The following is a 20149-nucleotide window of genomic DNA, read 5'->3' on the forward strand; positions in this document are numbered from 1 at the left end:
CGGGACCAAGTAAACAGAACACGAAACGACCTCATGGGCTGTTGTTTTTGGTTTTTGGAGCATTGATGTATATGGCACAACTCCGTTTGCTTCTGGTATATTCAATTGCAAAATTATCCCCAATCCAGCCGTCTGAACAGAGTGCCTTCAGACCTGTGTCTTAGTGCCGCTGCTTATGAAGTAAAACTCCGCACACCAGTCCAACCTTTCGAAGGCATCAGATACACTTTTCTGGCTGTGAAATGACCTTAACACAAAGGGAGTTTCTCTTGTGGCCTTCGTTGTAAACTGTCGAAAGAGGTCTTCAGACATTGGGCAGGACAAATCTTAAGGCGAAACGCGAGACTTCCCTTTACGCCACCAAGTGTGTGTGCGATTTCTGACTCGTCGTAGCCTTTGTCTGTCCCGAAGCCACTTGCTGTTCGTCCTTTAGCCGAGCGGTGAATTGGACTTGCGGACTAAACTGCGTTTTGACCTTCTGAGAAGCGAGAAAAGTTGACTCAGCAGTGCTGCTCTTTTCTTTGAATTCAGAAGATGACGTGCTCCAGAAGGAAAATCGTAGCACTGTGACATCACGAGCCATAACACGAACGTTCGTGTTTGACCGAGCTGAGATCCATATGTACAGTATAAAATCCACCCTACAATGCGGATTGGAACGCGCGTACCGTAACCCGTGCTTCGCAACTGTCCATCATGTTTCCAAGTTCAGATACCTCCTTGTTGGGTGGCATGCGTCGGGATCTCAACGACATCGAGGAGCTGGTGAATTGTCAGCCCTCGCAAGGTGTCCCAGCCCCAGAGAACATTGAGATCGACGATGAATGTGGACTCATCACGCAACCCTACGAGCCATGGGGCAACAACCTGGAGGTCGGACCCACGAGTAACAGGGGAAACGGCCAAAGTCTCCAGGATTATCGCCTTCCGCCCATCGGCTGTTCGGAACACAGTCCGCACAGTGACCTCACGAAGGCCACTCTCAGGCCATTCACAACGAAATACGTATCGACACGAGGTCTAACAAAACGAGACTTCGAAACTGCCATGCATCCCACCTTCACGTTGGGAAAGACGATCTTGAAGCCCCGCCTCACAGATGAAAGGACCGGAACAACGGAATGGAGCGTGGGTCAAATTGGTGTCCTGCAAGATGTCACCCTTTGGTCGACGGAAGAGCGAGAACCCAAGTCCTCCAATATGCAAGCAAGGTGGAGCTGCTCAGTATCTCTTGACGAGAACCGCCTCGGTGGGAAAGTATGCTTCAATGACAGGGACTCACTGCGTTTACAGTGTATAACTCGCAACGAATTGGACCCGTTCGTACCCGTGCAACACAGGAACGCAAGTGGCACTCTCCTAGATAAGATCAGGCAATCCTTCATGCAAGAAATAGGAGCTCAGACCTCCAAAGAAAGGTGCACACAAGTGCCATCCTCTTTGATCAGATTTGATCGACCCATTCAGAAGCTTCTGAGATTCCAAGGACGAATCGCCAGCGAGCAAAGTAAGGCTCGTCGAAAGACTGGAGAGATCATACCTCTCACTATCAACGTCAGTCTGAGTTTTTCCCCTAAGAGCGATGAGACCGCTCTATTCCAAGAGTGCAGTTAAGACTAGCCAGCGGCATTCGCAGGTAGAGACTCTTTCCCTTTCGCTGGAAACGGACACACACTCAGCTTTGTTGTGGAGGCGTGATTAGATCAGTTAAATTATCATATCTCGCGCTATCTCTCTTTCTTCTTCGTATGCAAGATTGTTTACAATGAGCTTGTAGCCTTCCATCCCGCGATGTAAGTGAATTGGAATTTCGGAATTCCACAAAAAGTATGGGGGCACATCTCGGCAGAAGCCTGAGACAGGAGGACTTCAGCTTCTGTTCACGCAGGGGGGTCCTGTCCCTCTCATTCAGACCAGCTCGGGCAGTTATGGGAGAGACTAGACCTCGAGGGTCTCATGCAAGGACCCTACCATTGCGTCCTTGATTGACCAGCTTTGATTAACGATCAGTAGCAGGTTCGGAGTTCTCAAAGACACTCATCGGCGGAGTTCGCGCGATCGGACAGAAACTCAGATTACTGCTGACTTTCTCATCAACGGATGAGGATGGTCTTCCCGTCTGACATTGGGTACAGGTTTGCCGCATGAGGATTCTGATAGACCTCGTTACTATGACACTCAGCTCCCTGTAATGTCACGACTTCAGATGGTCGCATTTCATATCTTAACTTCACTCGGCGACGCAAGTCCCAGAACCGTCATTGATCGGTCATGAGACATGCGTATTATCTGCATTGAGTCGCACAGCAGAAGAGACGACAAATCCCCACATAACGCAATCTCACGAACCATCATTCCGGTAGACGATCATTTCATCCTTTGTGATCTTGTGGTACGTGATGGAAATCCTTTCTCAAGATTGGTCAGATAACCCTTGATACTCCACCCCTGACATCTGTTAGATGTCTCACTGTTGAGGGGTTTGAAAAAACAAGCCCATTTCGAAGGTCCTTGACGGTGTCTGCACATCTCTCGCTTGATATTCCTGCCCAAGAGTAATCAACCCAAATATCAATCGTTACTCAAATGTCCAGTGGCTACAATCCGATGAAACCAGATGATCCTTCTCCCGAGTGGTGGATGTATGATGAATGTCGCGGCAAAGACGGGACTTGCCAGCTCGACCCATCTCCCGGAAGCCAAGCCCTTCCCTACTACATGCCTCAAGGACTGTTCGATCGCTCTGTGGCCTCAACAAGCCCCCACCACGCCACAATGTCTGGAGGCAGGGGACATACCTCAACGGACAGTGATCAATATCCGCCTCAATACACAGACTGGGACACCACACCTCATCCTGAAATGGTTACGTCTCTGTTAGGCGATAGTCACGGTCACAACTATTTCAATCTGGTCAATAATGTTAAAACTGTGGAACCCATGCGATCGAGCCTCAGTCAGTCTGGCTCGATGCAAAGCATATCCTAAAGAGCATCACGCAGTATCAAGCGTACGAAAACAGCGCACAACGTCAAAACGTCTAAGCCTGCGCATCTCGAGCTCGTGCCAGGCGCCACCGACAACGGGGTTCCCACAACGCAACTTATTGTGGTAATTTCTTACACCCTTTTCAGATGAGGGAAGGCGACTTTTCCTCTTCCAATCCACTGGATGAATTCGCTTTGAGGGACACCGTGATGAGACCGAACAGCCTCGTTCAAGCGCAAAACCATAACCAGCCTATGCCCTCTGAAAATGACACTAAGGATCAACCTGCTCATGAGGACGATTTCACTGCCGATGTTCCCTGTCTGAGAGGTGCTAGCGCCGCAGCGTTTGGGAAGTTCATGGATCCAGAGTTGTCGCGGGACAAACCAAAATCAAAACTGACCCGTAAGGCTGTTAGCCAGGTTTTCACATCATGTATCCGTTCCGCAGGTATTCAAGGAGCCGCGCTGTTCGATGCAGACGACGTTCGTTATAAACCCCATCTGAATGCAAAGATGGGTCATTGGCAGAGAAGTCTCGAGTTGATCGTCGACGATGATTTGGCAAAAGAAGTTTGTGGCAGTGACTTTGGAAAACTGCCAGACACTTTGGAGTACACCGATCTCAAGCCTGGATTTGATAAGCCCAAAAAAAGAAATTCAAGAGTGATCTATGACATATGGAAAAAGGGGAATCCGCACACATACTTGGGCGGTGGTCAGTATCAATTTGACGAGGATAAAGACCTCTACACCTTGGAACCTATCTCTTGCACCTGTACACTGTATTGGAACTTCAATGGAAAACGCGGATATGAGCAACGGGTGCCCATGCAGCTCACGGCCGAATTTCAAGCTGACGGAGCAGTCCGAGCGCTATCAAATGACGTGGATTGTTCGACCCAGTAATTGGTGTCGGCCTGAAAAACATCACAGAGCTAGGTGTAGTTTGGAAATTCTGGAGTGCTCGCGAGTTGAGGTGGATCTTTGATGCAAGAATGAATGGTTAGACGGGTGATACTCATATCCCGCACTATGCCTTTCAATCCTCCGATGTAAACACGTTCACAAAACGATCACAGAGCAAGCAATCTCTCATCTATTTGCAGACTTAGTCATCGCACCCCATGATGAAACACCGTTGTAGTCCTTAGCCCGGCAGGTATTTGCAGTATCAAGCGACTCATCTAGCCTCTCCTTGGGTAGCACACATTGACGGAAAAAAGCCTGCTGTGCATGGAGGCAACTGTCATTTCGGAAACAGCGTGAGGTCACCAACTCGCACGGACACCATTGCCTCACCTCTGTGCCCGCAAGGTATGCGGAACACGATGCAGAGCAGCTTCAATGAGATAGCCAGAGTCGAAAGTCGAAAGGAGATTTCTTCCCTACCGCACCTTTGAGGTCAGTGTACGATAAAGGTGGCCCATAGGACAAAGATCCGAGAACAACCAACAGCTCCAACACGGCATCGTCACAGCAAGTCCGACGACATCCGCTTTCCAATATCTGGTCACACACAATGGACGGCCGCATTATTATGGGTACATTTTGTTTGGGAGAGTCAATTTTCAAGGCAGCTTCTCACTGGGCTTTTGATGAGTACACAATCACAAAAACAATCATGCCTTGACAGTTCATACTGCCACATTCGCTTTCTCGTGCTTCCAGTGATCAAGGTGAGGGCCCCACCCCAACCACTTCCAGACCGAGCCAAGATATGCATGCAAGCCTAGCTGCTCTCCCTGACCTGATAAGGCGACAGGTATGAGGCACACACTACGCATTACAACGTACCTAAAGGGGGATACATACGAACGGGGTGAAAACCTGAGATAATTCTTCTTAGGTGAGTTCTCTCAGGAAACCCGAAGCAGAAGAGATGGAGGAGAGAGAGGGGATGGGGGAGGGATGAAAAAGCGTTCTAAGAGCTTGATATATATATATATATATGAGAGATAAGATAGGGAAAATATAGACAGATATCAATCACAAGTCAAAGTGATATATAAGTCCCAGAGGTGATCTGTGCAGAGCACAGGCCGGATTGGAGGGGTAGAGTGATACTCTCACCGAGAAATCCACTCATCCTCTGACATTCCTACAGGTACAATCTCGTTTTCCGGTCGAATCATGTTATTCACATGTACGTTTATGCTTCACCTCCATCCAGAAGGGGAGACACATGTATCTTCAGGATTTCGGCTCCATTTACTATCCTATAAGAAGGTCACTAGGCTTTCAATAGTGATCATGGGCAAGAAGACAAACAAGAATTTGAACATAAGGAAGACTGTACCCGTCCTAGTGGATATCAGCTTGACAGTTTTATAATTAGGCGATGGAGGCTTATGGTAAGGCTTCTTATATTCGAACATGATGCATCTGCCTGCTTGCCGAGTAAGCTCGTTTTAGCAGTAAATGACCTTCAGCAGGAACATCGTGGAGATCATGTCACGTCCCGGAGAACCCTTTGCGGATATCTGAGTAATGTCAGTGAGGAACCAGCCGAGAATCGAATGAGGGTAAGCCGCGTTGTGCGGAAACTCAACATTGTGCACAAGATTTGTGCACAAGATAGACTTCTGTTGACAAACTCCAACCGATCAAAGGGCATGGATCCTCATGGCGAGCTATCGCTTTCTCTTGTACGTTGGTTGAGTGATCCATTTAAAGTGAGCAGGACGTCAGCAAATAGTGGTAACAGAAGTCTGTTTTTGTCAAACTAATCTTCGAATTGGGCAGTACGTGACCGAAGTTTAGTAGTCCTACGAACACTATCGACCGAACCTCCGAATATTCTGGCAATTTCGGGTGAGCGATGACATCAATGTACAGCTTTCTGTCCATTTCCAGAGTGACTGACGCCTTCCTCCTTTCATTGGGTCTTCTACGATTGTGAAACATGAAACACATTTTCAGATGTCAGTCACTCCTTTTGGCGTGCGTCTACTGGACTATGGGGTGATTTGGATGCACGTATCTATATATATATATCTTGAGAGTATATGATTTCCATTGAGGGTCTCCCGGTACAGCTTCATGTACTCTCTTTCAAGCCTACATTTACTTTGACATTGAAACTGTGCATGAAAGCATACTAGCCAGCTATGTGGCGACATTTCAATCAACCGGAGACATATCCCTCACAAACCGGAGGAGCCGACTTGCCACCTTTGGCAAACTCGGAGAACAATGATCAAGATCAGCTGTCTGATGAACGACCTAACTCATCTTATGGCTTGGATGGGCTTGGTGGTCCGTCGGGGGATATATTGACTTCAGGTTGTCAAAGGCACCCTCCGAGGTCTTCAGATATATATTCAGATTCCTCTCGGCTCCTTTCACTCTCCACGTTTGCTCCCTCCTCCCACGAGATTCTCCGAGATGGTCGACCTTGGTACACTGGCTTCAGAGCAGCTCCAATTGTGCAACTGGATTTCAGACCGATACCAGAGATGGATATGTCTCTACTAACGGAGGCCGACCACCCTGAAAGCTATCATCAAACCGCACTTCAGAGAAGTCCGGCCGATTCGTACAGCATTTGTACGACCAACTCATCAGAAGTTCCAGGCCCCCGGAACTTCGACACGGATTCCCAAATTGACATCAGTGGTTTTGAAGGAGTTCAGCATGACGATTATCAAAGTCTGGATCGCGCTGCGTCTTTAGCACAGACAGCTCACCAAGAAAGCCTCAATGAGAAGAACTTCTACAATGTCCCAACTAGTATCAGCCCAGCTAAACATACCCAACTCGACTGCGATTGGCCATGCGCTTACAATATGCCTCTAACGCCAACCAGCAATGCCTTAACATATCATGCCAAACTTATCTCGCCGAAATCTGACTCAGGCTTGACATCGCAAGTACATCAAAGTGGCACACAAGGAGAAACCAGAAAGCCTGCTGGATTGTTGAAGGGTGCGACCAAACAGTGTTTTCACGAATGTATTACCAAGCAATTTTCGAAGCCCGTGAACGCATCCTGCGTGCTAAGCTGTGAAAACCCCAAGTCCAATCGCTTCTCGGCATCTCAAATCCGAAGTTCTCGCCAGAAATCCAATCCGGGCAAGCCGAAGGGTAGCCGGAAGAATACCGCATCGCTTCATATCGTCAAAGTCCCAGGCTGGACTCGCAATGTGACGTGCGGAGAGATTCCGGTAGGGAAATGGAAGTGGAATCTCGACATCACCTTGCCCGACACCTCCGTTCATTACCTGTTCGGCAGACCATTACAAAAGGGAGATTTGTTATACTATTCTCAATTGACCGCCGAGCCGAAACCTATTGGAACTCACCGGGATATTTTATATCGCAAGTGGCGAGAAGACAATCCCAGCGAAGCCTTAGTCTATGGTGTAAATGCATTTCGAGAGCTTCAGACCGACTATTCCTCAGGCCCTATTTCCTGTACATGTGTCTTGCAAAGGTCTATCGGCAATCCTGAAGATGTCAGATATTGTGCTGAAGTGCCTTCTGAATTCACAATGACATTTCATGCCGCTCGCTCACTCACAGAGTAGGGAAACGCCTCAAAGTGCGAGGACTCACCCAACCATGGGACGCACAACCTGCCCATACGATCATTCTGTAGGTCTTCAGCCAGTAGTGTGTATGCATACCATGATTTGTCGTGTACGGCTCGAATCACGTTGGTCAGACGTCACATGGATACCGAGCCATTTTGAGTTAACAGTCCACTTCATACATCTACCGTCTCGGATTCATTATAACCACATAAATGTAAGCAGCTGTGCCAGCGAACCGTTCAGCGGCGATTGATATCCCATTCTCTGTCTGAGTTTAGAATGCGTATTTTCATATAAGTCACTGTTGTTAAAAGTAGAGTGTCATGCCCGGGCAGTGTGACTAAGGGTAATAATGTGTATGACGTGGCACCGTAATCCCTTGACGAATCGTCTGCAGATCATTCAGTCCGGACACTCCCCAATGTTCTCACAAAGCTCAACCGTCGGCTGGCTTTCCAATTCCGTAGAACACATCGTTTGCACCACCATACACCGCCCCACCCACAGTCATTTCTAATGACGACGTCGATACGATCGCAAAACCTCACCTAGGGGCTCCCTTCTGCTACAAAGGCAAAGGCGGGCGTCCAAAGGAGAGTATTTATCATGCATCCTTCGTTTGGAAGAGGATAAAGAGGGCTAAAGCTTTCACGCTGCTGAGTCCCAATAGCAATGAAAAAGGCATCCAAAATATATCGAGTTCAAGGGACAGTTCCTTGTGTCGCCTCTAAGAGACCGGAGATGAAGCTCTGCTATCGAGAGGGAAACGCTTACCAGTCAGTCATTGTCGGCTTCTCAGCCATACCGCGTATCTTCCTTCAGCACCTGATCGAGAAAACGTGGATCAAAAGGTTATCTGTGGTAAACCCGATCAACCAATCACTTGTAAGATCGCTAGTATTTTCATATCTCGAGGACGACGGAGCGCAGCGTCATGAATCCTTCCTTCTTGCAACGTGTGTCTCTCAGCCAAAGGATGTCACACCCCACTCCTTTTGATCCGGGCCATTCTGCGCGTTTAAGTGACGAAGATGTGCTTCCGCTTACAGCAATACTTTGTTTCGCGGCTTGACGTCCTTTGATACCTTGACACAGCCTTTCGATTCAATGGAAGCGTGTTCGTGGACTTATGTGACATTCTGCAGCTACGACATTCGGGACGCATAGGTTAGACATAAACACATTCTGTTCTCTTTTCTGTGATTCAGCACTCTTTCAACCTTTTCTTCGTCCTCAAGATTCCCTGACGGGGATGTATCCGGCTCACCACAACTCGGCACCCCAGTGCTCCGTGTGTTCGGGTAGAGAGGACAATGGATGTGACCACGAGCAAGCCGACTTCACAATGTCCAATCAACATAGCCTACCAAATCATAATGCAGGAATACCAGATCAAGGCGGTTATGAAATTGTTGATTCAAACACCTTGCCTGCACAGCAAGCTTACGATTCCGCAAGATGGCTAGCTGACACCTTTAAAACGATAAATGCTGCATCCAGCGCAGTGCCATCCTACTTTGACGTCGCGTATCATACAGGCCAATCGCAAGAGGGAGCAGCGAATGTCTCACAGCTCATAGACCCTTTGGTTCAAAGTGATTTATCATGTCAAGTTATCGGCATGTACCATAGACAGTCTCCCTTGGGCACAACTGGCAACCACGCTCATGCCGGGCTACTGGCTCATTCCTACCTCCCAACAGAGACCGTAAATCAGGCTCCGGTATCATGGCAAGGGTATACGGTACAACACCCAAACCAGTATTTCCCAGAGTGGGTCGGTCCTCTTCCATCCCAAGGCGGATCCACCCACTACCAACCTCAACGTGTCAATTTTGACGCTGCGCCAACCTATGGTCACACTATGCCGTTCAGCGCTTTATATTCGAGCGCGGTCCCTCATACCCATCAGATTCCATCTGCACCTACTGGCTCGAATGGGCAAATTGGGACTCCAGTGACTGGAACTTCAGAGCCAGCCATGTATCGAGGTGTCACAAAGAGAACTCTGGAAAAATTCACAAAGGACAAGTTATCACAGCGCATCCCAAAACCTCCTTTGATTTGCACAGATGCGGGGAACAGAAAGTTCTCGGTCTCCCTCATCAGTGAACCCGACTCTGAAACCTTTTCGGAAGAACCAAACGCGAAGGGCAATTGTTCTGAATACTTCATCAGAAGTACGAACGGTGGCATGATTTATAAAGATATCACTCTAGGTAAATGGAGATTGGATCTCACTTTGAGTCTTGATGATCAAGTGGCCCACAGCCTTTTTGGCACGGCGTTGGTCCAGGGAGATCAATTGCATTACTCGGATTTGAGCTTCGCCGACAAGACACCATCTGAAAACCTTTCTGGCTTTCTCTTTGATCGATGGACCATGGCAAATCCTCCGAAAAATCTGAGTAATGGCGTCGTTGAATTCGTTAACCAACCGAAAAAGAACGTCTTTTCCTCCGATAGTATATCTTGTACTTGCAAGTTATACGGGATTGCTGATGGACAAGGCGGAAGAACGAAGACGAAATATCAGACCTTTGTGTTTGCTGAATCTGTTCTTATGTTAAATGTGACTGAATCTATCTGACTTGATGCTATATACAAATGTCATTCTCAGACCAGCTGATAAGACTTCACCTTTCACGAAGTACAGTCCTTAACGATTTTGATGAAAGTCATACCTTGCTCGTGCAGGGCAATATTTGGGATTATTGGAGACTACATATCATTCTGGCAAGGTAGATTAGCTAAGAGCTGGAACTTTGCAAGCAGATTGAAATGTAGGAGGTGCTGTTTTGACCGAATCTCTGTGATATATACAGAAGCTGTGGAAGATTCGTAAACAACCACTATGCAGAACGGTAACTGTCATTCCAAGGGCTTGGTGTCTGATTCCGTCAAAAGAGATCAGAACCCTTTCCTTTGATGCTCGAGTCGACAAATGATGGTCAATGCAGATACACTCAGGTGGCAAGCTGGGAGGAGTAGTGTTTCGTTTCGTTTGTTGATTTCCTTTGACGACTTGAAATCATCCTTTCAATCAAAGGGTTACCGGAGAATCTGATAAGATCTTTGTATGTGAGAGTCGACATACATAATATACCTAAGTGCATCAAGGCTCTCCCCGATTTTAGGGGTCTTTCCTAATATATTCTCGTTCCTCAATTCACTATTTTCCATTCCTTCCCCCTTCAGTGACCAGATAACATGTACCCGGGATACCCGGGATATGGCGCTTCAGCTACGCCACAGGAGGCGCACAATGCGCACTGGAATCAACGGTCAAATGCAAACATGCACGCCAATCGACCTGGCCACGAAGGGTACAGGTGGAATTCTTCCACGCAGCGGAAGAGACAGGACGCTTTCAACCAACAGAGCACGAGCATCCAAGAGGGATGGGCGGAAGAGGTGATAAAACGTTTCGACGCTGGTCACAGCGATGTTCCACCTTTTTTCTCAGACGGTTATCGAGATAATCAACAAGTTGTGCATGCGAACTACGATACAGAATAACAGGTGAGTTACATGCTGTAGAAAGCTCTCACTTTCCCGATGATTTCCTTGGGTATTCCGCCCCACCTCATGCTGAGGTGGATCCACAGGATGCGATATCATATCTATTGATTGGAGCGCCAAGCGATACGGGAGCACTGGAAGAAGATATCCAAGGGCACAAGACTGGCAAGAACGGTTTTGAAGATTCTCGTGTGCCTTTCGATTATCTCATCAGGGGATTCGATCCTTCACGACCGCCCCGGAACGATTGGAGAATTTTATAGGTTGCGAATTCTCGAATGTTGAGGAGAGTAAACCTGCGTCTGTGTTGGAATGTATCGATTCCACTTCCGGGATCTTCTCGTCTTTCCGCATCAGCAATACCAATACCAATCCTGAAAGAACAAAGCAGAAACATCGTCAAAGAGGCTCAGATTACTACATCAACGATTCCTCCGGGAGCGGTACCGGCATGTACTATAGCCAAATTCCCACGAGCAATTGGGGGCGAGATCTCACCCTGTCTCTTGATCCCCAAACTGCTCTGTTTATGTTTGGACGACTTCCGATCCGCGGAGATATTTTGGGCTTCTCGGACTTGGCGATACGGGGGAAGGGATCCAAGCAAAGCACTGCGGAGTATCTGCATGATTGTTGGACCTCGGCTAATCCATATCACAAGTTGTCCCAAGGAATAATTCAATTTGACGGGCAACAGAACGCGTACCTCTCGGCAAGAGCTCCTTGTACTTGCACGATATCCGCGACAAATGTACTCACAGGGCAAAACACATATTGTTCCAACGCCTCTGCTGATATTACTGTTAGTTTACATGGTTAACCGTGATATATGGTATTCAAACATAAACATGCTTGTGCCATTGCTCGTTATATTCTTTTTGCCATATTCGTTATTTGAAAGCGGAGTGTGTGCATATGCATACTCAGTATCGTTAGAAGGTCTAAGGATATCCTTCATGTACTACTGTATCAAGCATTCGACTTGTTCTTATCAATTACCTCTAATTCCTCCCTTTCCTCTCCCTTTTCCTCATCTTTACTCTGTATACTCTCAGTCAACTGAGCCTGCCACAATCTCTGATACACCCCTCCGTCGATGTTCATCAACTGTTCGTGCGATCCTTGTTCGGCTACTTTACCTTCTTGAAGGACTATAATGAGATCTGCGTCTGAGATTGTTCGGAGTCTGTAAAGCCCAACACGCAACGATGTCCGTATCAGTAAAGAACCAAATCACGGTGCCGGCGCGCACGAGAAACTTACCTATGAGCAATGAACACACTAGTCTTCCCTCCACCCAACAACGTATTATTTATATTCCTCATCAACTCCGTCTCAGTATACACATCTAGCGCACTAGTAGCCTCATCAAAGAACAATATCGGTGGGTCCTTGAGCAGCAGCCTCGCAACGGCTAACCGCTGTTTCTCCCCACCCGAAATCATCAGCCCCCTCTCACCCACTTTCGTATGGTATTTATCCGGTAATCTCTGTATGGTATCTTCCACATGTGCTTTTCTGGCAGCTTCATATACTTCTTCGTCCGTCGCAGAGAGGTTCCCATATCGGATATTATGCAGGATATCATTATGGAACAGCGGGGTATCCTGAGGAACCACCCCGATGGATTTTCGTAGGGATTCTAATGAGACGTCCTTGATATCCTGCCCATCTATCAGGATTCGACCGGATTGAGAATCGTAGAATCTGAATAACAACCTGAAGACGGTGGATTTACCGCATCCCGATGGTCCAACGATGGCTACCTTGTGTCCTGAGGGGATGGTGAATGACAGGTCCTTGAAGATGGGTCGTTCGGGGTGGTAGCCGAAATTGACATTTTCGAATTTGATCTCTCCGCCCTTGAGAGCGAGGGGTTTGGTATTGGGTCTGTCCTATCAGACAGAGATCGATTTAGTAACGATGACTTCGGCGATATGATCTAGAAGGGTAATTTATGTTAGATCACGTATGACTCAGACTCACCTTGATACCGGAATCTAAACTCTGCAAATTAAACATAACTTCCATATCTATCAAACTCTGTCTTAATTCTCTATACACCGTACCGAGGAAGTTGAGCGGTAAGGACAGTTGAAAGACCAGCTGGTTGACCATGACTAGATCACCAACCGTCATGGTCCCTACATATCCATGTCAGCTACCAGCTCTCGCACAGAATGCTCCTCTTGGATTTATAAGATGTTCACGTACCTTTCACCACCCCCTGAGCAGCAAGCAACATCATCATCGTCAAGGCACTTGAGAAAATAAAGTTCTGTCCCGAATTCAACATCGCAAGGGAAGTTGCAATCTTCACTGAAGCGCTTTCATACGTTTTGAGCGTTTTATTGTATTGAGCAACTTCGAACTTCTCATTGTTGAACGCCTAGTCCAGGAATTGTCATGATCAGCTGTTACTTTGTGCGATTGTCCGAGAGATGGATGAGAAGCTGAAACTCACCTTGACAGCTTCGTAGTTGATCAAACTATCCACAGCAACAGTCGCACCCTTATTATCAGCCGAGTTCGCCTGTTTCCTAAATTGCGTTCTCCAAGCTGTCGTCTTGACTGTGAACCACGTGTATAGACCCATCGTTATAGCTGTGACTGCTGCAAAGTCCCAACCGAACTTCCAAGAGAGGATACCGCATACCATTGAGATTTCCAGGGCGGTGGGAATGACGTGAAAGACTATTGAGGAGAGGATGAATGATATACCTCTGTGATAGCACCATTAGCACCAGCTGGATGTGTTCTGCTCAATCAACGACGACGACGACGTTGCACCCGGGGCTGTGAGAGGGGATCAATGTGCCAACTCACTTGGTACCCCTATCTATAGCTCTAGTCAAACCACCAGTCTGTCTCTCCAAATGGAATCTCATGTCCATATTCAAAAGGTGTTCGAACGTTTCCCTTGCTACTTTCCTAATAGCACTTTGTGAGACAGAAGCAAACACTGCGTTTCTCAATTCCCCAAAAGCAGTGGTCAAGATCCTTGCGGCACCGTCTGAACACAAAACCTCAAGTCAGCTTTCCGCTCTGAGCAGTTCATCCCCTTACTCCAAGCTACAAGATACACGCTTGAACCCCATCTTACGATAAGATACGTCTTCACATTATGAAGCACAAACTCACATCCAGCAATGGAAGCACCCGCCAACACCCAAACCGTACTACTCTCCGTTATAGGCACATTCAAACTATCCACTATAGTTTTGAAGAAAAACGGTACCTGTACATTCAACACCTTTCCAGCTACCAACAACCCCAAGGCACCTATCACACGTATTTTCACTTTCGCATTGTTCTTCGGCCAGATATTCTCCGCTAGCTTCACGATGATTCGCCAGTCTGTCTTGTCCTGTGCAGAGTTAGAGACGTCTTTCGGTGATGCATCGGGGTTTAGCGCTGGAGTTGAAGTGGATTTGGAGGATGATTTGGCCGGAAGGCCGGTGGTGGTAGATGGAGGTGGGACTGATCTTCTTGTTGTTGTGGAGAATGATGCTACTATGGAGGTCGATCTGGGTTGACAGCTTACACAAGTTTTGATTGATGCTCTGAGAGATGGCCGCAGTGCTGAGCGTGGTAGTGGAGTCGTCGCTGAGGTATGTAAGGACGATGACCTTCCTAGGGGTTTCGGAAAGCATGACGTCGACGTATTCCTCGATGGACCAGCTGCTGACCAGGCCAGCGGTGATCGGGGCAGGGCATATCGACTGCAGGAGCCGAAGCTCATTTTGTGTGTGTTCGATACTGATTTTACGGTTCTGTGGAACACCAACAAGATGTACAACTGTCAAAGTATACAGACTGGTTAGGCCGAATGAATCAAACCATTTTATCATCAGTTTATACTCGTAGTTGGTAGTATGATGCCATCGAAGGACGAGCTGATCGTGCCTGATGAATTACCAAACGTGAGGACTACTCCGCCGCCGGAATATCCAACCTTTAGGTCAACAGTGCCACACAGCAAATCCCCGAATCACCAAGTCTGTAACACCGTGGAAGGAGTAATCTAATTTTCATCTCTTCTCTTTAAGTTGTTATAATAACCGGACCACCCACCATACATCACCGGCAAATCAACGTCCGAGCAAATCCACTGCCATTACCCATAACATCACCATTACTCACTGGTCAACCAGTACATACGAAACATCAGCAGGAGGGCATACAGAGCAGCAACAACCAACTATATACTGGCACAAGCAGGAGAAGATCTCCACACTGCAACTTCAAGCAGCTTAATACCTACGAAACTCATCCCACACCCAGTCACACGCTCAGCCACCCCACCCTCCCATAACACCTAACACTCGGTTACGAGATCACAAAGATTTGCCTATTGCTATCCTTTCATCCGTTATACCTTCATACTTGTCTTACTCATCCCCCCACCTATCTCTGGATAACACGTCAATCTCATTACCGGATCCATCCATCAATCGACATCTCCCATACCCGTCACGTGGATCTGATCTATAAACCAAGAGTTATCTAATCAGAATGAAACGAAATTGGGAAGGTTCAGGAGGATCATCCACTGGTAATTCTTCTTATGGACAATCAAATGGAATACCAGACGAATCAGGTGGATGGGTACAGGTATCCTCTCATCCATATGCCCAAGCCTACTCCTCGATGCCGAACCCATTCCAACCTTCCCCTTTACACAATTCGACGACGTACGATCAAAGTTCCCAATACATCGATAACAATCTTCAATCCCACACTCACCAAGATAAGAAACCGCGAACGGACAACTCGCCGAGAGAATTAGGTGGAGGAGAGAGTGATAATGATGAGGAAGATGACGAGGAGGACGACGAAGATAACGATGGCAGTGCGAAGGGGACGCCAGCTGGAAAAGGGAAGGGAGGGAAGGGGAAGGGGGATAAACCGAAAGTCAAGTTGACGAGAGGGTCTAGGTGAGCCACGCTTCACAAATTCTCGTTCTATGAGAGAGTTCGAGCCAATAATTCTCCTTCTATAGAGCTTGCATCGCTTGTCGAAAGATTAAGATGAGGTGTATACCTGATGAATCTGCTGGTCCAGGTGCACCATGTAAGGTGGGTAGTGGTTCCTCCCACAGCACAGATCACAAAGACTATATGAGCTGAGGATTAGATGTATATACCAGCGGTGCAAATCAGGTGGTCACGAATGTATATTCGAGGAATCGAACCGAGGTAAACGAAGTACTCGTAAGAACGAAGCCATGGCAGCCAAGATGGCCAAATTCGAAGCTGCTTTGAAGGGCATTGGCGCAGTGAGTGATAGTCTACCTTAGTCGGCTTACATCACACAGTTGGTCTTCTGTATACTTAGCTGGAGGATATTGTCTATAGGCATTGAGCAACCTCGACCAACCAGCTCTCAACTCATTCTCGACAGCTCTACACTCCACTACAGCCGATACGGACGTGATCAACCTGATCACCTCGCACACTTCGCCCTCTGCCGTCCCAACCCTCGCAGTAGCTATGAACCGACAATCGTACAATTCCGGTGGAGGAGGTGTAGATGGATATCCAGGTGAAATGAGAGGAGAGGACAGTGCACATGGTCCACATCATTCACAACCACCCTTATCACCCAGATTACATTCTCTCCCCGATAACGTACTCTCCCCATTGGGATTGTTAGCGGAAGCAAGTCTGCAGAACACCGATAGCAAGAAGAACAAGAATCAAAATCAGAAGTCTGGATCATCTCCCGGTCATAATAACAGCGGTAATGCCCAAGGTGGGAAACCATTACATCGGGCCTCAGCACTGAGTTTCGATGGAAGGTCAAACCCTCCACCTAGGAGTGGAAGTCCGATGGGTCTTTCACCGGGAAGTTACAGGATGGCCACGAGCGATATACGAGGTGGGAACGGCGTCAGCGTAGCTGAGGAGGAAGATCATAACGCTTTCATGGAGAATGGGCAGGGTGTAGCTTCGCATAACTATTTTAAATTGGGTGAGCCTTATGTCCTAGACTCCGATCCGACCTATCGGAAGATGTTGTATGCTGATAAGGATTGTTGTCATTTGATTAGCGGGAATGCAACCTGCAGCTGGATTGAGCGATAACAGACTACCCGAGCTCATGACGATAGTTTCCAGAGAGGAGATCGGAGAGCTTTTCGATATCTTCTTTGATCATAGTGAGTTAGCTTCTCGCCGTCCCAGGAAGCGCTTTAGCTGATCATCTTCTGGATCAGTGGCATTCCACGTTCCGTTGGTTTATCGAGAATTTCACACGCCCGACTTGGTCTTACAGCGAAGTCAATTCTTGTGTACAGTGTAAGCTGATCTGGTCCTAGGAAAGAATGAAACAATAGCTTACAGTGCTTTCCAGGATATGCGCTCTCGCCGCTAGGTATTATCATAAACGACCTGAGTTACATGCTCAATTATCAGCTTATGCCAAGAGACTGGCCTTCGAGGTGCCCTCTAGAGGGTGAGCATTTGTCATACTATGCTGATTGAACCGATATCGCTGGCACGAATGCTGACTCTGGGCGTTCTTTCATTTTTTATTGAATAGATATAAGTCTGTCGAAGTCGTTCAAGCATACTTGTTGCTCTCTTTATGGACATTAGGTCCGGAGAAGACGTTCGAACAGGATAGGACTTGGTTGATGCTTGGTATGGCTATAAGGTTTGTTAGTTCCTTTGTACTCTACGGCATGTGAGCTGACATCATACGATTCTCAGGATGGCGACCGATCTTAACCTTCACAGGAAGAGTATCGTATCTGGCTTAGACACTGAAGAAGGCAAAGCTAGGGATTTAGAGGTGGGTACTTCATATTGCCTTGACACTGTCTCCAGAGCTGTGACTGGTGGTAGACGAGCTCATATCTTTTCGTGGAATCTGCAGATAATCAACCGTGAAAGATGCTGGTTACACTGTTTCGTCCTCGATCGGTCCCTCTCCGCTCAGATGGGTAAACCGTACACTCTCAGAGAAGACTATATCATCCGAAATGCCTGTGAAGCATCATGGCATCAACAACGATTCTCACTACCCTCCGATAGACCTTTGTCGGCTTATGTAGTCTTACAGCAGATCATGAGTAGGGCGATTGACTCGATTTATAGTAGTACTACTACAGTCAGCGGTTTGAGACATGATTGCGATTGTGAGTGTGTCTTTGATTTGGATTGGAAGCGGTGGGAGGCGGCGGAGACGCAACATAGCTTATGCAATTATTGTTGTAGATATGTTGATCGTACGATCTGCTCATGAAGAGCTCAGAAGATGGTTAACAGAGGTAAGTCAGCTTATGTACCAACGGAGAGGATGTTAGCTGATTATCGTGCTTCACAGTGGAATAAACCCGAACAGTATGTACAGCTATCGTGACGATCTCTTGAGGTCGTGCTTCAGCTAATTGTGGTTACAATCCGCAGATACGTGGGAATGGCTGGAATCTCAGATGGAAAGACGGAGCACGACTCAAGGGCACAATTCTATTTTGCTTACTCAAGCTTGGTTTTGTATTCGTTCGGTCTTGAGAATGCTCTGGAAGTGAGTCATAACTCACCGTGCATTGAAAAAACGACTGTAATGCTGACTGTCCGATGTATTAATCTCAGCGCGCTAAAATGGATATATCGTTTTTCTTGACCAACGTGTACGAAGCGGCTACGGTGAGCTTCTCTCTCTCTTCCTAGAGGACTGGGCAAACAAGCTTACATGTAATGTGATGTAGCGAGTCTGTACCGTGGTCAAAGAAGAATTCCTGCCCAAAGGTTATTTACCTTATTTACCGGATACCAACTTTGTGATGTGCAGTTATGCTGTGAGTTTACCCACAGAAAGAATGTCAGAGCCAAAGCGCTGATTCCATGGCGACAGCTGTTATCTTTGTTGAAATTGCTCAAACCCGAACTTCGACCATATCATGATTCCGAAGAACCCATCTTCAAGCTTGTTTCGTGAGTTGGGTTGTTTAGCTACGTTATGGTCAGTAAACAAGTATAGCTAATAGCAACCCGCGTCGCAGTGAAATGGCAGATATCCTTGAAGACTGTGCCGTCGACCCATCCCACCAACCAGCAATCTACGCAGCCTTCATCCGCGAGATCGTACGTAAGACCCGAGAGCTCCGACACGGCTCCACAACTACCGCACCCACCTCCCCGGGAACACTGCTGAGCCAACAAATACATGGGACGATGGCTACTGGACATCCGATCGCGATAGCCCCTGTCGCTGGTACGGTCGGGACAGACCATTCCACAGCTGTTGCCGCTGCCGTGGCGGCTGTTGCTGCTGCTGCCAATCAGAATAACACGGGGGTGTATGATCCGCAGTTGTTGGATCAGCATGCTAATTGGCAGCCTGGGGATTTGTTGCCTGGTCATGCTGAGACGCAGTTTGCTTATATCCCTCAAGGGGGTGATATGATGTAAGTCATGTACTTCTTTGTTTAGATCAATCCCCATCTCTCTCTAGACTTGGTCGTCAAGCGCGTCTGATTAGATCTAAATTTCCCGATCGATATCAACTCCACAAATATACTCGCGTACCAAGACTCCATGCTAATCACTAAATAATAACGCAGGATCCTCCCCTCCCAAGCCGGCCCTTCCGTCGCCCCTTCACCAACCGCAGCATTCCTCGCCAACCCCCTATCATCCACCTCGACCTCCGGCAACGGACTCCAGAATTCCCAAAATTACGTCTCAACTCCCACTGCATCTAATGGATGGGCAGAGTACCTCCCTACGTTTATGAGTTCCGATGGGTTCGACGGATGGGACGGTAGTATGCTTTTACCGGGTTTTGGAAGGAATCAAATTACGTTGGGTGGGGGGTTGTTACATAGTCAACATGGGAGTGGGATCATGTGAGTTTACGTATTCTTGAGTAGTCCTTCTCTATCTTCGATTGCTCTCAATAATGTTATGGTCTGTGCACGGAGAGCGAGATGCTGATTGTTGTGCATATATATAGAACACCAGCTCATCAGACCCCCGTTCATAGTAGGATGGGCTCAAGGGCGGGAAGTAGAGCTCAGACTCCTCATCATGGATCTCAGGGATAAGGATAAATATGTGTGTTATGCCAAGTTTTGATACACTCCAAAATCCATTTCAG

General features: G+C 47.5%; 5 protein-coding genes across 5 annotated transcripts; 4 read left to right on the forward strand and 1 right to left on the reverse strand.

Annotated features, from left to right (window-relative positions):
- Positions 1–696: 696 nt before the first annotated feature.
- I302_108908 (uncharacterized protein) lies at positions 697–1614 on the forward strand (the record flags this gene model as incomplete). The annotated part of the gene is made up of 1 exon (XM_019194632.1): positions 697–1614. The coding sequence occupies one exon, from the start codon at positions 697–699 to the stop codon at positions 1612–1614; it is 918 nt and encodes a 305-aa protein (XP_019043468.1).
- Positions 1615–3134: 1520 nt separating this feature from the next.
- Positions 3135–3896, forward strand: I302_108909 (uncharacterized protein; the record flags this gene model as incomplete). The annotated part of the gene is made up of 1 exon (XM_019194633.1): positions 3135–3896. One exon carries the CDS (start codon positions 3135–3137, stop codon positions 3894–3896), a length of 762 nt encoding a protein of 253 aa, XP_019043469.1.
- Positions 3897–10732: 6836 nt separating this feature from the next.
- On the forward strand, positions 10733–11307 carry I302_108910 (uncharacterized protein; the record flags this gene model as incomplete). The annotated part of the gene is made up of 2 exons (XM_019194636.1): positions 10733–11014; positions 11131–11307. 2 exons carry the CDS (start codon positions 10733–10735, stop codon positions 11305–11307), a joined length of 459 nt encoding a protein of 152 aa, XP_019043472.1.
- A 706-nt stretch (positions 11308–12013) lies between these two features.
- I302_108911 (iron-sulfur clusters transporter ATM1, mitochondrial) lies at positions 12014–14786 on the reverse strand (the record flags this gene model as incomplete). The annotated part of the gene is made up of 7 exons (XM_019194637.1): positions 12014–12230; positions 12308–12939; positions 13031–13188; positions 13259–13433; positions 13509–13767; positions 13871–14057; positions 14186–14786. 7 exons carry the CDS (start codon positions 14784–14786, stop codon positions 12014–12016), a joined length of 2229 nt encoding a protein of 742 aa, XP_019043473.1.
- A 773-nt stretch (positions 14787–15559) lies between these two features.
- I302_108912 (uncharacterized protein) lies at positions 15560–20096 on the forward strand (the record flags this gene model as incomplete). Its single annotated transcript, XM_065870759.1, has 19 exons — positions 15560–15981; positions 16047–16122; positions 16194–16322; positions 16402–17017; positions 17097–17204; positions 17262–17343; positions 17399–17500; positions 17588–17701; positions 17758–17839; positions 17924–18185; positions 18265–18317; positions 18374–18390; positions 18457–18574; positions 18643–18696; positions 18759–18848; positions 18905–18984; positions 19053–19457; positions 19614–19898; positions 20006–20096. The coding sequence occupies 19 exons, from the start codon at positions 15560–15562 to the stop codon at positions 20094–20096; spliced, it is 3186 nt and encodes a 1061-aa protein (XP_065726831.1).
- Between the last annotated feature and the right edge of the window lie 53 nt (positions 20097–20149).

Source organism: Kwoniella bestiolae, chromosome 8 (genome assembly GCF_000512585.2).
Source record: "Kwoniella bestiolae CBS 10118 chromosome 8, complete sequence".
In the NCBI taxonomy this organism is placed as follows: domain Eukaryota; kingdom Fungi; phylum Basidiomycota; class Tremellomycetes; order Tremellales; family Cryptococcaceae; genus Kwoniella; species Kwoniella bestiolae.